This window comes from Nematostella vectensis, chromosome 1 (assembly GCF_932526225.1).
Source record: "Nematostella vectensis chromosome 1, jaNemVect1.1, whole genome shotgun sequence".
In the NCBI taxonomy this organism is placed as follows: Eukaryota; Metazoa; Cnidaria; class Anthozoa; order Actiniaria; family Edwardsiidae; genus Nematostella; species Nematostella vectensis.
This window is the reverse complement of record NC_064034.1, coordinates 18,269,222-18,285,260: the sequence shown is the minus strand read 5'-3', so window position 1 is coordinate 18,285,260 and position 16,039 is coordinate 18,269,222. Positions and strand designations below refer to the sequence as shown.

Below are 16,039 nucleotides of genomic sequence, written 5' to 3'. Positions count from 1 at the left end.
ACAAGTTGTTTTCAAACTCCGCTCCCATGTCGTGATGTATTTTGCCTGGATAACCGAAACGCGGTATAAACTCATTAAAAAACTTTTTCTGCTGCAGTCGTGGAACCCTTGTTCTTGGTGGGATAGGCCTGTGCATATTTCGTGAAATGGTTGACAATTACAAGAAGATACTCATATCCACCAGAACTCCTTTCAAGATGTACATAATCTATCGATACGAGTTCAGAGGGAGACGAGGTGACAATTGGCTGAAGGGGTTCCCTTGTGTGCCTGGAGGGGTGTCTTTGTTGCAGACAGCGACATACGTTAGGAATTTAGTGGTCAATATCTCTTCTCATGTAAGGCCAGTAGAATCTATCTTTAGCTAAGGCTAGAACGCGATCACTCCCAAGATGTCCCATTTTGTTATGCAATTCTCTTACTATATTCGATCGAAATGCCCTGGGGAGCACTACCTGCTCTTTGTGGCGAAGCAGTCCCTTTTCATCTATATGGAGATTGCTATACTCGTATATGTACTTTCTTACTTCTGGTGATTCACGACGTCTGACCATGGCAGTGGGTCGCATGTTAGCTGACATGAGTTCCATTATTCGTTTAATGTTGGGATCATCACTTTGTGCTTTAGAGATGTCCAAGACCTTTACTTCATTTACAAGTAAACAGTCCATATCGATGTTTAGCAAATCTTGTTGATCCGTTACAATAGCCAAAAGAATGGTGTCACCAGACCCAAGTGCCGCTACTGACGAAAGTGTAGTTGACAGATCATCTTGGTTGATTGTTGATGTGCATGTTTCCATGAACTTATAAAAGCTTTCTGGTAGCCTGGAGAGACTATCTGCATCTACGTTCATCTTGCCAGGGCGATATTTGATATTAAAGTTATAATCTGCGAGTTCTCCAACCCATCGCAGACCTGTTGCATTGAGCTTGGCAGTCGTAAGAACGTAAGTGAGCGGATTGTTATCAGTGTAAACTGTAAACTCTGGTATAATATTTTAAGTAATCACGGAACTGCTCTGTAACGGCCCATTTGAGAGCTAAGAACTCCAATTTTCCCGAGTGCAGGTGATAGTTGCTTTCTGCTGGCGACAATGTCCGAGATGCACTTTGCGAGGCATCTGTGTGAACGATGAATGACGATTGATAGTCTGGATAAGCAAGAATTGGAGGGCTAGTTATACTCTCAATTAATGAATCTAGGGCTTGTTTGTGCTCAGATGTCCATTCTACCGGAGACTTGGACGAAATCTGATTATTGGCTCTCTGATCACTGTAATTCTTTGATTCTTTCGGTGTTTGTTTTTGTTGAGGTGCCCATTCTCTCGGAGACTTAGGCGTGGACTTTGCATTAAGTAGGTCGTAAATAGGTTTAGCGGTCTTTGAGAAATTCGGAATATGGCGACGGTATACCAATCCTATCAACCGCCTAACCTCACCTACGTTCTGTGGGACCTTATCTTTCCACTCTTGCACAGCTGTTGTCGCTTTGGGGTCAATGCAGTAACCGTTTTGGGAGACGATCCGTCCAAGGAAGGACACTTCTCGCTTGAATAAATCACACTTTTTCGGTTTAAGCTTTACTCCGTGTTCCCTTAAGCGCCGCAGCACTTGTCGCAAGTGTTCTATATGATCGCTAAATGAATTGGAGAACACGATAACATCATCCAAGTATGGGATGCAGATCTCGTCTCGCAGGTTTCCTAAACAATTTTCCATGAAGCGCTAGAAATTCGCAGGAACATTCTTTAGACCGAATGGGATTCTAACCCACTCGTAAAGACCCCATGGAGTTATAAAAGCCGTTAGAGGTTGACTGCCTTCTGCTATGAAGCCCTGGTGGTAAGCTTTACCCTGATCGAGCACACTAAACCACGACTTCCCTCCCAGATTATCAAGAGTTTCTTGGATCCTCATTCCCAGAAATAAGAGACAACATGGCCGCCACGCATGCGTAATAGTGCACATACAATGTCAAAATGGCTGCCATTTATTATACGGAAATGTGGGGAGACATCACAATTTATCAAATTTTCTCGTTTCAGAGATTTTGGGCTCACGATGCAGGACTCGAAAAAAAAACCTTGCTATTCGAGTGATACACTTTCCGTTCAAACGATGCCAGAGATAGCCCTATAATTGTAACTTGGACATAGCACTTTTGTTCCCTTGAGAGCATACAATCCTCCATACATTCTCTGTAATTTCATTGAAATCGGGCAAAAAAGTAGTCGTTTAAAAGGTAGAACTGTTCGCCGCATCACAGGTGCAGGACTCGAAATTGGTAAATCGACTATCCTTCCATCAAATTGGCCAATAAAATAGGCAGTAGCGCCTCCCAATCTTGTTCCCGAAGAAATAACATTTGATGTAGTTATGCCTAGTTCAGGAACCATTATTGTTGTCTTTAAGACACAGACTGAAGCAAGGAAAACGGTGCGCTCCGCAAGAACAATTTCTCTCCGTTCGTCCGTTCTCCATTTTGTTTTTGAACGGCCCCACGGCTTTCTGGGATAGACACAGGGGAACCATAAAGCCTTTTCTAAAATACATTTTTTTTTAAATTTGCGTATATAATGTTTTCCAACCTCAGCAAAACTGCCGCACTTCCATTATCATTGGACGTATCAAATCAGAGATGCCTCTTGCACGTTTAAATACCGCTAATACTACTTTTATTTGGAATTTTAGTCAACCTGATTAAAAACTTCTAGTGTAACAACAAAAGGGAAGCCCCTGCGCTGGCCGGAATCTCGTTTTTATTTGTGATACCGCTGTTATTCCTCGCGGGCCTAGCAAAATGTGAGCCCAGAGAAACCGCTGGCTAATGTCCCTGATTTCTGGGTATGTAGGAAGGGGATGACGATCCGACACGGTGCGTTTATTCAGCTCACGGTAATCAACACACAGTCTCATTCCTCCATCACGCTTGCGCACTTAAACGACACTACTCGAAAACGGCGACTTAGAGGGCTTAATAAATCCCCTATTTAATAAATCTTCGATGTAAGACTTAACTTCGGTGTAAAGTGGGCGTGGGATAGAGATTAAGTTTTTCTGGACAAGCTCGTTGTTTTTCAGGGTAACGTCCATCTCTAGTTCAGGTATGCATCCTATATCATCATCGTCTTTAGCAAATGAATCACGTTCACTTAACAACAGCTGTCTAGCCTGTTTTTGCTCATCCTCCGTAAGGTCAGACAAATCTACTTCCGGTACGAGACAGTTCGCATCGATTTCGGGTGTCGAGTATGAGCTCTCAATAGTATTGGCTGTAACAAGTGACTGACATTTTACTTCAACGGGTGTTACTGATCTCACCAACTGTAAGTGCCCAAGAACGGTTCTACCTGGAATGCGAATGTCTCTCGAACTAGTGTTAGTGACTTGTATTCGAAGTATTGCACAATCTCCTACTTCCAGGGTTTTGAGCTCCTCTTGTATTACGAGACCTGTAGGCCAATCAACTGCTAACTCAGGTTCAAAAATTACTGGAGTGGGACGATTAATCGGTCCGGTGTTCGCACGGCATGATATGCTGATCGTTTTCGCTGGCGCGATCATAACGTCCTTCTTAGTTGACTTAACTGAACAAAACGCATCAGGTTCGTTATTTGCTATGACATCAATTAGTTCAACAATAATATCCGTATTATCATGAAGAAGACAATTCTGAACTCCTTTCAAAAAGCTTTCATTCTGACCGTTATCAGTCGCGGATTTAATGATCATTTCAATAACATTATAGCCGATTATAGGTAGGTCTAGGCGTTGCTTAGTTACCAAAAAAGGAACCAAAAGTTCTGGACTAGTCTCGTCTTGCAAACATAGTTTCAATTCTACCCATCCACTATAAGGAATAGACGTTCCGTTTGCTGCTTGCAAATTAAGTTTTCCCGTGCCGACGAGTTGTTCAATTGGTTGGATGTCACCTACAATCGAGTTGGCTTTCAAGGTTTCCTCCGATAAAATTGATACTTGCGCCCCCGTATCCCATAATGCAATAGTCGGTTGTTTGTTAAGAAGGTACTTAACAGAACAGTACATTTCTGTCCAACTAACTGAGCTACACGAACTTGATTCCTGGGTGTAATATGAGTTGGATACACATTATCATCTGAGCTATCGCCCCCAGCCACGTTACTCACATATTTCCGCTTTAAAGTATGAATGGCTTTGCAAAGGTTCTTATGTATCGGCCAGTGTTTCGTTTGACCGATGGCTTTGTACCGGTCTTATTACAGAGGATACAGCAGGACTTTTGTGATGCCGGCTACGACCTGTCCCCCTGTCGTAGCCCCCTCCCGTTTCCCGGCGCGACGTCTTAAGGTGCAAAATCGAGCCTTGTGATTATCTCCTCCACACGCTAAGCAAATGTGTGAATGCAGCAGCCTCGGATGACTGGCGGTCCTGTCTCGCAAATCTAGCTAACAAACCGGTAATTGTGAGACGTTTAAAAAGCACCAAAGTGCGGTGTCCATCTTCAGTGTCAGTACTTTGGCAAAATAACCCAAGGATCATTACTAGAAAACACTTCTATAACCCAAGGGGCATAACTAGAAAACACTTCTATGATGCTAGTAAACTACGTATGGCCACATTACCCAAGGGGAATTACTAGAAAACACTTCTATGATGCTAGTAAACTACGTATGGCCACATAACCCAAGGGGAATTACTAGAAAACACTTCTATCATGCTAGTAAACTACGTATACATGTATATGTACTTTAATGTTACTGAACACTTAGACATAACGAATGAAGCATGCAGAATTTTGTATAACTTAAACTAAAACTTTATAAATTCAAATAACAATAACTATAAGGATTAAGGATATGTGCAATAGCTTGACCAACGGAGAAATACGTGAAAAAAGATCATCGTATTCATTATGCCCAAATAAGGCTCTTCCTAATGATGTGTGAAGCTCTTCACCCAGGTTATCAATCAAACGTAGTTACTCCTAAAAAGCACTTTGCTTTGAGCAAGGTTCGTCTGTGCTTTTTGTAAATATATTTAATATACTTTTTACACGATCTATTCTCCCCATAAAAAAAGGGTTTTCTAAAGATGACAACATATTAACGGCTCCATAAAAAGAAGTCATTTTCTGTTTTTTTGGGGGAGATTAGAGTGGATTTCATCCATTTATTTATAAATATCTGTTGTCCGATTTAACATGCGACCTAACTCTATAAACTTTTTGAACAGGTTTAAAATGAATTGGGGTGTAATATTGGAAAATAAAAGATATATGTATCTAAGATTTGTGCTTATATGGCTGTATTGGGTATCGCCATCTGTTCTATTTTTATATAATTGCTGCGACGTAGGAGCAGCATACTAATCTTGACATCGCTTTTTAAAACTCTCTTTCCTTTCCATTCACGAGCACGTGGCAGAATATATGCGGGTGTTTGGTTCGATTTTGGTTTGGGGGTCTTGTTCCGCAGCCTCACTTTGAAAAATGAGGCCGCGAGAGACTAGGACTAAATTTCAGTTTGACAGATTTTGACAGACGAACAATCGAACATTGTGCCATGTTTTGGCATGGGACTCGTGATCCCTCGTACGGTGTTCGTGGTCAATAAATCAACAAGATGAGTGCACAAACAAGATTTTTAGAGCACATTTCGGTAAGTTTGGAAAAATGTTTACTCGTCAGTTACTTGGGACGAGTTACCACAGCTTTCAAAGAGTGTTGAAGGAGAATTTAATAACAGTTTCAGACCGATTTTGCCGACTTATGAGCCGGGTCAAAAGCAAAACGAACAATCTAACTCAATGCCTAAATACTCCAGCTCACTTGGCTATGGACTGTACGGCGTTTTGGAAAACTTATCAGTTCAAAACAATGACCCAATGCCTTCTAGTAATTGCTGAAGAGCATGCAACAAGTTTCAGCAAACCCAAGTGATGCTAAAAAATGAAAAACACCTTGACAGAAAAGCTGTAAAACAATCAAAACAGATTATTATATCGTTTTGTTCGTAAATCCAGGCTGTTGTGTTGTTTTTAAAACTGACCAAATAGGACGGGGAGGAAATGGATAAGCAAAAAAAAAAATCCCTACCAATCATGACTCTCGATGAAAAAAATAAAGACTAATATATTGCCAAACCTCTAACAATTAGCCTACCTTACGTTTATTGGTATTCTTTAGCGAAGAAAAACTCAGCGCGATGTGATAAGCCGCCGCCATCTTTGTGTTTGTTTTAAAATGGCAGAAACAAGAGGGAGTAGCAGGGGTAAGACCACGGGCGCAAGGAATTCAACAATCCCAAATAAAATTTAAGATTGTGCCAGCTATTCAAATCTCGATAACAAACAAAAAAAAACGCCTTAAGGTAAACTTCTCTCGCTACTTTCTAAAATTTCAAGCTTAGCTGCAATCAGCGACAAAACTGTTGAAAATTTTAGCGCTTCAAATGCAATTTCAGATGGAAATTTAAACCACGTAGCATAGTGACTTTGATATCTTCCCCTCTCCATCCCAACCCCCTCTTCCCCAAATAGACAGCAACTTTTAATGGGGGGAAGGGGGATGTGAGTAATAAAAAGTTCCCATAGTGTAAATTATTTCATTTCAGTAAGACTACTTTTTAGACGCCAGTTTTGTCGCTGATTGTGGCTGCATGTATACCATGTAGCGGTTTTGTTTTACCTAACTGATTAGCGCCGTGGTTTGTAATGTGTGATCAGGAAAGACCCATAACCGCCTAGGGCTGATTTCGAGAAATTCCGATTTCCAGGGGGTCAAACCCCATTTTTCGATAGGAACACTGGCTATGGATCTTTGCCGGAACTTCCGGCAAGTCGCACAACATAAGTATCAAATTATTATACATCGTACTATCTCCATTATGATTGGCTAAGTGCGCGAGTTCTTTGAGATTCACGAGATTTTAATAATCAGGCTTCCTTTGTCTTAGTGCAAATCGAATACAAATTGTGTTTTCGCGAAAGTATGATGTACTGAATAAGACTATTATTGAATTAGGTTTTGGCCTGATATCACTTTTATCGACACACTTTTCTCATTAATTGCTTCTTATCCTCACTAGCACAGCGCAGCATTTATAATCTTGAGTATAGAACACTACACAACACAACTCCTAGTAGTACTAGTAAAATCAGAGAGCCTAACTTTCCCGCCTTATTCTGCTTTGTCTGGCCGATAGGATGAACCTTCCACGGTCGACTTTGTCCTGTTAGACGCTCCGCTATCATGAGCCCGCTGTTGGCAGCATTTTCTAGAAGCGGAACTCCCGGTAGGGAGTATGCGCCAATATACCTAAAAATAAAAATATGTAAATATATGTAAAAATAAAAATATGTAAATTCGCGTTTAGGTTTTTTTTTTATCCGAAAAGGCCACTTTTGAAAAAAGATAAATACAATCCAGCCCCTGCAATACTTTTCCCAGCTAGACCACGTTGGTTATTTGACAGAGGAGTTGCCTGTTTGTTTCTGCCCCTACATGCCATGCTGATCTATATTATTAGGTACTCGAATGAGTCTCATTCATTTAAAAAGCCGATACGCCCCTGCTAGGACATAAGGAAAAACGAATGGAATCCAAATGGAAAGAATCCAATTGGAACGCGTTTCCTTATCAAGCTTTATTTTAGTACTTTGTGTTGAGGGAGAACCTCTAGACGCAGTGTTTCCGGTACCTTACCAGACGTTGTCTTGACCTTGGATGGCCTTCAGGTTTTCTAGTGCTTTCTCTGTCTCCACCGTGACCACGGGCCGCTCAAAGTAATGATATCCATTGGGCTGGGGAACGCAACGACTGGATGTCAACAATAAAGGTATATATATTATGGATTATACGAAAACAATCTTTTGAGGCACAATTCTATGACCAGACAAATAGGTTAAGACGAAGATTTGCGCAATAATATCAATGTGGACATTTTAGCGGTGTTTGAGACAGATTAGTGTGCAAAAGAGAGTAGGGAACTTTTGAGAAACGATTACCGCGGCGGCAAAATTTAATAGCAGCACGTGTCTTGGGTATCATATTGAAAAGGGTATTATTTGCGAAGATCCTTTAGTAAAAACCTACACACAAGTGGGGTACGCGCTACCCTGCTAGCAGAGCTTTCTTCCTGTTTTTTTTTTTCTTCGGCTCATTTATCCGTGTCTCGTCTCTGTTCTTTCGCGTTCTCGTTTGTTTGTGTCCGCAGGAGAAGACTCTGCGGTAAGCTGCTATGGTATCCTTTTGAGCATGCGTGAACATATTTTTTCTCCGAGTACTGACCAAAAAAGGATGTAGCCAAAAGCCAAGGCGATAACAGTTGATGCGAGAGGCGATAGCAGTTGATGCGATTACTCAGAGAGTAACCGAGCATATACTACTCAAATATAAGCGTGCGAAATAGCGATTAAGTAATATGAATGTCCACAGTACCAGAATCTTGTCTTGCCGAGGCTGCACCCAGGGGTTCCAAGTTTGAAACACAGGGAACCCATCTCCACATTTATCCATGTTAAGAGGCTGCGAGATGTTTTGCCACACAGTGCACATGATGGCCCCTCCTGGAGAACAGTCACACAGCCCATCCTTATTAAAGTCCCTGATGTCTAGGCCCGACTTGATCTGGATCCCCTGAAGGTCACCATGTTGTTCCTCTTGTCCATTCGGTGTGTAATGAGGACTCGCTTTGCGTCGCTTTGTCTCAGGACAGTTTGGTTGGATAAAGAAGTTTCCAATCGTCCAGTTTGATTTATCAAGAGGCATCAGGCGCTAAAAATTGATATCATAGATAAAAGCGTTAGAACATTGCCTTGAGTGTAGACTTTTCAACACGAGGAACGCGACCATCGAGAAAACATATCTGACGGAGTATCAAAAGGCGTAAAGATCCCAACCCTGCCTCTCCCGGAGAAATATAATAATGCTTCGACATAATTCGAAACAAAGCAACTGATAGACAGGAAGACTAAATGCAAAAATCACATGGAAGAAGGTACAACCCCAACCCCCCCCTCAAGTTAGTTATTCCCCTCTCTTCATCAAAATACCCCTTCCTGCCTCCTAAAGAATTTTACCACACGCAGGCACACGCGGGCTGAGCAATTCAAATACCTACTTCATCGCTGTGAACCACCATCTCACTCCATACGTATTTAAACGAACTCAGCGTTTTCACGTGATCAGCACGTGCATTCGGTACAAGCTTGACCGCTTGATTTGCCTGCGTAGCTATAATCACGTGGTCAAAGTCAACCACAGGTAATCCGTCAGCGTGAATAGCAACACTCAAAAGTTTTCCATTTTCGTCGTGATTCGGTTTGATATATTGGACCTTGACGCCCACGTGTTTCTCTTTGACATTCTAGAAGGAAATGAGTTCACGCGTGACTTGTCGTGGGTGTTATAAGTGTTCGTGCTTCTGAAATTGCTTCAATGAAAATCTCAAGAAAACTATTGCATAGAATCAAACCCTCAACCATTTTCGCGTATGCATTGTGTAGTTCCAGAAAATATCCATACCCCCCCCCCCCCCATTGAGGGGATTGCAAATTCCGGGGGGTGGGGGTTTCAAACGCCCAGGAATTTCCAAGAGGGGAGGGGTGGGGGGTAAAATGCCTTTTTTTCCTTAACAGTCACTGTATTTTTTTCCAGGGGTTGGAAATTCCAGAGGGGTGGGGGTCATACCTCCGACCCCCTCAGTAGGGGGGTATGTATATTTTCTGGAACTACACAATAGAAAGAAACCCTAAAAATCAGGAAAATAACGTTGACAAAAAATGTATACAGCAAAATGAGTCAACTCCAACATAGAAAGTTAGACTGATTGTAAAAGATGCAAATGCGTGCAAATAATAACCTCAAGTCGAGGCTTTCTTCTAAAATTACAGTTAATTTGTTAGAACAGAACCTCGACGATTTTTTTTACCACGGTACCTTCGCTATCATGTCTCCAGCGGTTTTAGTGCCGAGTGTCATGCGCCGGGTAGACTTCCCCGTCAGCATTAGTGTGTTGTTCCTTTCAAAAAGCTTTCATTCTGACCGTTATCAGTCGCGGATTTAATGATCATTTCAATAACATTATAGCCGATTATAGGTAGGTCTAGGCGTTGCTTAGTTACCAAAAAAGGAAAACATAGTTTCAATTCTACCCATCCACTATAAGGAATAGACGTTCCGTTTGCTGCTTGCAAATTAAGTTTTCCCGTGCCGACGAGTTGTTCAATTGGTTGGATGTCACCTACAATCGAGTTGGCTTTCAAGGTTTCCTCCGATAAAATTGATACTTGCGCCCCCGTATCCCATAATGCAATAGTCGGTTGTTTGTTAAGAAGGCACTTAAAGCCGCATTGTCACCAGTTCACTTCCGGAGGTCCGACAGAAACCTCAACCGTTAAAAGACAAAAGAATCTATTAGAACCCGAGATATTTAACATGCCATCCGCTCTAAATTATCAATCACATCCTAGAAGAAACTTGCAATATACACACTGCTTTCAATATTTTGAAATATTTTTCGCGGTTTCCGTTAAAAATCATCGGAGATTGTAATCGACCGGAAGTAAACTGGTGACAATGCGGCTTTAACAGTACATTTCTGTCCAACTAACTGAGCTACACGAACTTGATTTCTCGGTGTAATATGAGTTGGATACACATTATCATCTGAGCTATCGCCCACAGCCACGTTACTCACATATTTCCGCTTTAAAGTATGAATGGCTTTGCAAAGGTTCTTATGTATCGGCCAGTGTTTCGTTTGACCGATGGCTTTGTACCGGTCTTATTACAGAGGATACAGCAGGACTTTTGTGTGATGCCGGCTACGACCTGTCCCCCTGTCGTAGCCCCCTCCCGTTTCCCGGCGCGGCGTCTTAAGGTGCAAAATCGAGCCTTGTGATTATCTCCTCCACACGCTAAGCAAATTTGTGAATGCAGCAGCCTCGGATGACTGGCGGTCCTGTCTCGCAAATCTAGCTAACAAACCGGTAATTGTGAGACGTTTAAAAAGCACCAAAGTGCGGTGTCCATCTTCAGTGTCAGTACTTTGGCAAAATAACCCAAGGATCATTACTAGAAAACACTTCTATAACCCAAGGATCATTACTAGAAAACACTTCTATAACCCAAGGATCATTACTAGAAAACACTTCTATAACCCAAGGGGCATAACTAGAAAACACTTCTATGATGCTAGTAAACTACGTATGGCCACATAACCCAAGGGGAATTACTAGAAAACACTTCTATGATGCTAGTAAACTACGTATGGCCACATAACCCAAGGGGAATTACTAGAAAACACTTCTATCATGCTAGTAAACTACGTATGGCCACATAACCCAAGGGGAATTACTAGAAAACACTTCCATGATGCTAGTAAACTGCGTATGGCCACATAACCCAAGGGGAATTACTAGAAAACACTTCTATCATGCTAGTAAACTACGTATACATGTATATGTACTTTAATGTTACTGAGCACTTAGACATAACGAATGAAGCATGCAGAATTTTGTATAACTTAAACTAAAACTTTATAAATTTAAATAACAATAACTATACGAATTAAGGATATGTGCAATAGCTTGACCAACGGAGAAATACGTGAAAAAAGATCATCGTATTCATTATGCCCAAATAAGGCTCTTCCTAATGATGTGTGAAGCTCTTCACCCAGAAGGTTATCAATCAAACGTAAGTAGTATCACTAGTATACATGGTCTGCTTATGGTCTGCTAGGGGAGGGGTGGTCAAGGTGGATTCTGATTGGTGGATATATGGTCTGGTGTGTGACGTCACAGTTAGCGTTAGCCAATAGGGTTCGAGTTATATGGTGAGGGGTGTGACGTCACGCGGTCCCAGGATTGGTTGGCGCGCGCGCGACGTCACGGTGACGTCAGCGCGGGAAAGGATATAAGACGGCAGGGGCTTTTTAGGGGTAAGCAACAATTCTTCCGCTATGAATGTGAAGTGCTTTTGCGGTGTCGAGGCTAAACAAACTGGGTCAGCGTTGAGGTGTGGTGCCAACATCGATTATAAAAACGACCAGATCGGTTGTGGGTACTACTTCACCCCCGACCAAGCCCAGTGTATAAAAGAGTACATCCCCGAGGGAAACACAGTCTTCGACTTCCCTGTGTGCGAGGGTCACAACCTCATCTGCAAACCAGTGGTGAGCGCCGGTCAGTTCTCTAGAGGGCGTGTCTATTTTCAGTGCCCAGTGCAAGCCCCCAACCAAAAATGCAAGCAGTTCGTGTGGGCGGAGGAGCCGAAAGAGTCGGAGAGGAAGAAGCCTGCAGCAGTATGGACACCTCCCAGTATGAAGAAGAAGAAAGCGCCAGCAAGGGCCAGGAAGCAAACCCTCACCCCCCGCGCGTGCGCAAGCGCAAACGTAAACGTCCCACCGCCACCACCACCACCACCAAGCAAGGTCCCGTGTGTGGTAGAGGAGGGGGAGGACGAAGAGGAGGAGGAGGGTGTTGTGGAGGAGGTGGTGGAGGAGGAGGTGATTGCACCTGTGATGAAGAAGCAAAAGAAGCAGTGGTTGTAGATAATGACGATAGCAACAACAGTTACGAGGTGGAGGAGAAGGTGATAGTGGTCAACAGTGACGACAGTGACTGTGATGTGGGTAGTGTCTATCCCAAACCCGTCTATCACGATGTAGTGGACTCCGCCAACAACCTATACGGTGTGGACTATTACGTTAAGAAGGTAGTATGGGACCTGATGGGTGAGGTACTGGAGTACAAGCACCAGCAAGGTACGAAGGACAGCTGGCTAAACATCTTCTATGAGGTTAAGGACGCCATCAGGGGGAACACTGACCACATGTGGGAAGGGCTGGACAGGATGGTGAAAGCGCTTGGGTTCACTATGCGTTGGAGTTCTTGGTTCTCCTACATGGAGGAGCTAGTGAGCAGTGGGATCACCCCATGGGATATGGTGAAGTTGTGCCGTAACGAAAAGTTACCTGGAATACTAGAGGGGAAGGAGGCGGAGGTTTGGGAAGTCACCAGGGACACTGCCCACCGTATAGGGAAGGGTGCCCATCTGTTCCCATTTGGGGATATGTAGAGACATTGTAGTCATTGTTTACTTTTAGTGTTTTTTTATTGTTACCACTATGGTTAGTATAAAAAATGTATTTACTGGTTATAGGGTAATAAAGAAAAGTGTTTGTGGTAAAAAAGTCACTCAGTCTCTTGGTGTTGGTCCACATCTTGCCATTTGCGGTTGTTACCCTTGTACCTGTTGCGGATACGTTTGAGCTTTTTCAGCAGTTGGTTTCTCTGGGACTTCTCTCTCATGTTTCTCCCCATGAACTTATGCACTTGAGCGTCTAGGTCCAGCAGCATCGGTTGGTACGTGCGTACGGCAGCACTGTACCCTAACTCGTAGTTGGTGGGTTGGTCCGTGTCCTGTGGGTTGGGAACAGTGTTAGATGACTTTGGCGATTATCAACAGCATCATCATTAGTCCTACCCCAATTATTATCAATATGGTTAAAAGGTGAAGTATTAGTTTCACCCGTCTCTCTCTCTGGTGTATCACCCATGGGTCATCGTTGGGGTGTGACACCTGCGTCCCTTTGTTACAGGTGTCTTTATAGTCGGGGTAATCCACTTCCATGCGTAGGTGTATTACCTGTGGGTCCTCGTTGGGTGGTGGTGCTTGCGTCCCTTTCTCACAGGTGTCTTTAAAATCGGCGTAATCCACTTGCATGCGCAGGAGATCGTATTCCATGCGCAGGGTCTCCTCACGCCCCTCTAGGACACCAATTTGGTAGCGGAGGTTGGCGTTTTCTAAGGCCGTTGCTGCGCTGATGGATTGTTCGTCCAGTAATTCTCTCTCTAGGCTATACACCTTGCTATTGAGGCTTGAGATTTCCGTTTCGTGATCATTGCATAGTTCCCGCAACCTGTTGCTCTTTCTCTCGGCCTCCTCCACTTGTCCAGCTATCCTGCACAATCTTCCGGTCATGAAGTCCCCCACTGCCCCTACGTGGTCGCGGAACGCTTCACTGAGTGCATTCATGTTTCTTGCTGAGCGTGAGGTGAGGTAGTGGCTACCCTCCGAGATCTCCTCCTCCTCCTCCTCCCCGTCTTCTATCTCAATGGTGTTGGTGACTTGGGTAGTAGGTTGGTTGGCCATCTTGTGTTTTTTGGTCTGGTTAGACTATGAGGAGTTTTGTGGTGTGCGTTGCCTTTTATACCCTTTAAAAGTGTTTATGGACGCCGATGACGTCGTTGGGTAAGTCTCTGATTGGTTAGTGGCTAAAGTTACTTGTTTCTGATTGGCTTGGGTTATAATACCTCTTAGGATGTCTAGACAGTGGTCAGGAGGTTATCAGATCTGTTTTTCTTTGGGTTCGTCTTCAAGGTTACCATTCTTCTTCTCTAATCTTATTCTAGTCAGTTCCCTACGCAGGTCCTCGATCTCATAACGCTGGTTCTCGATCTCCAAGTCCTTTTCTTGTAGTATATCATTCATCATTAGTACTCTGACACGGAGGTTTTCGTTCTCTGCTGCGAAGTAATTACACATTGCATTTATCGCACCCCGCTCCCTTATCTCCCCCTTTTGCAATTCGATCCCTATCCGAGTTATTGCGAGTTGTGCCTTTCTATCACCAGCTCTGCTGAAATTACTTATCCAAGCTGGCAGGGGGTTGGAGTTTCTGTTAGCCATCTTGTGTTTTTAGGATGTCTGTTCGACTGAGAGTTTAGCGCTACGCGTCCCTTTTTATACCTTTTGGGGTGTCTAGACAGTATAGTGGTGAGGTCATCGGTGAGGGTTTTGATTGGTTTAGGCAAACTATGTTAGTTGGGTGGGCCAATCGCAGGCCTAGATGGTGTGTGACGTCATAATATTCTATAAGACATGGGCTGTTATTGGGTAGTTTTCAAAAAAAGTGTTTTATTGGTTGGTTAGTTCTATAAAAGAGGGTGCACACCACTAGGGTTTCAGTCCCCTTGGCTGTTCCAGCCATGGCAAACAACAATGACGACTACGATGGCAATGACGATGATGACGAGTGGCTTAGACGCTTGTTGGGAATATTACCAGACCCAAGTGAGGATGAGGAGGATGGGGAGGGGGCCCAGCTCCCCCCTGATTTTTTCTATGATGAGCTTACTGACACCCCCCAGTTCGCTTCTCTCGATGAGTTGTTCGACTACATAAACTATTATAACAATTTAGAGGATGACTGTGTGTCTTCCGAGGACCCTTTTTTGGGCATGGATACCCCTTTGGGTACACAACAAGGTGGCGGTGGGGTGAAGCGGAAGCGTGACCCTGAGGACGATAATGGTAAGGAGGATGTGGTGTACGAGTTGCGGCAAACATCCACCAAACGGTCTACTAAAATGCGCACCGATTGCACCGACTACGATTTGAAGGTCGATTTACCTCTACGCGATAACCTAGAGGAGGCTTTGGAGGATGTGGAGGGTGTATTGGATAGGGTGCTCGACGATACGTTACATGGAGTACAAGAGCATGACTACGCACGTATTACCATTGATGCTCCCTCTTTGAGGAACCCAATTGCGTTACCATTTATGCGACGTCACCAACTTACCCCCCAACGGATCATGGGTGTCATAGAGACGGTTGTGCAATCTAACCAACAGTTTGTGTTTGAGGGCGACTTCAGGCTCCATGTGATTCGTACTCATCTCCCAGCAGGGGCTGGGAAAAACAAATTGAAGAACTCTTGTACATTGAACACGTGCGATTTGGAGGCGTGGAGGAAGGGGAAAAGAAGTATTATCCGTATTCAGAACAGTGACGAGTTATGTGCTGCACGCTCTATTGTGGTCGGGATGGCGATTCTAACCGAGGACCCTAATGCTACCAAGTTGTATAAGCCCACACGGGGCCGTACACGTGGTCCTTTGCTCCCCTTGCAAACGGAACGGGCTAAGATGTTGCATGCCGAGGCTGGTGTACCCGAGGGGCCATGTGGGATCCCAGAGATTCGGCAATTCCAACGCCACCTGGGGGACCAAGGGTTTGAATTGAATGTGGTGTCCCGGGAGCACG

The 16,039-nt window shown here is 43.7% G+C and overlaps 1 protein-coding gene and 2 long non-coding RNA genes across 3 annotated transcripts in view; 1 reads left to right on the top strand and 2 right to left on the bottom strand.

The window, feature by feature from the left end:
• Nucleotides 1-4,717: 4,717 nt before the first annotated feature.
• Nucleotides 4,718-6,787, bottom strand: LOC125572209. Its single transcript, XR_007313687.1, has 2 exons — nt 6,151-6,787; nt 4,718-5,956 (listed from the first exon to the last, which is right to left on the bottom strand). It is a non-coding gene; the product is annotated as an uncharacterized LOC125572209 (long non-coding RNA).
• Nucleotides 5,545-7,351, top strand: LOC116619359. Its single transcript, XR_004296650.2, has 2 exons — nt 5,545-5,642; nt 7,188-7,351. It is a non-coding gene; the product is annotated as an uncharacterized LOC116619359 (long non-coding RNA).
• The window catches only part of LOC5514463, a 38,820-nt gene continuing 29,674 nt past the window's right edge, over nt 6,894-16,039 (bottom strand). Inside the window, exons 5-9 of the mRNA XM_048732356.1 lie at nt 9,923-9,977; nt 9,105-9,350; nt 8,423-8,758; nt 7,688-7,785; nt 6,894-7,300 (exon numbers count right to left, since the gene is read on the bottom strand). Coding sequence (XP_048588313.1) covers nt 7,084-7,300; nt 7,688-7,785; nt 8,423-8,758; nt 9,105-9,350; nt 9,923-9,977 — 952 coding nt within the window. The 3' untranslated portion in view covers nt 6,894-7,083. The remainder of the gene's footprint in view (nt 7,301-7,687; nt 7,786-8,422; nt 8,759-9,104; nt 9,351-9,922; nt 9,978-16,039) is intronic.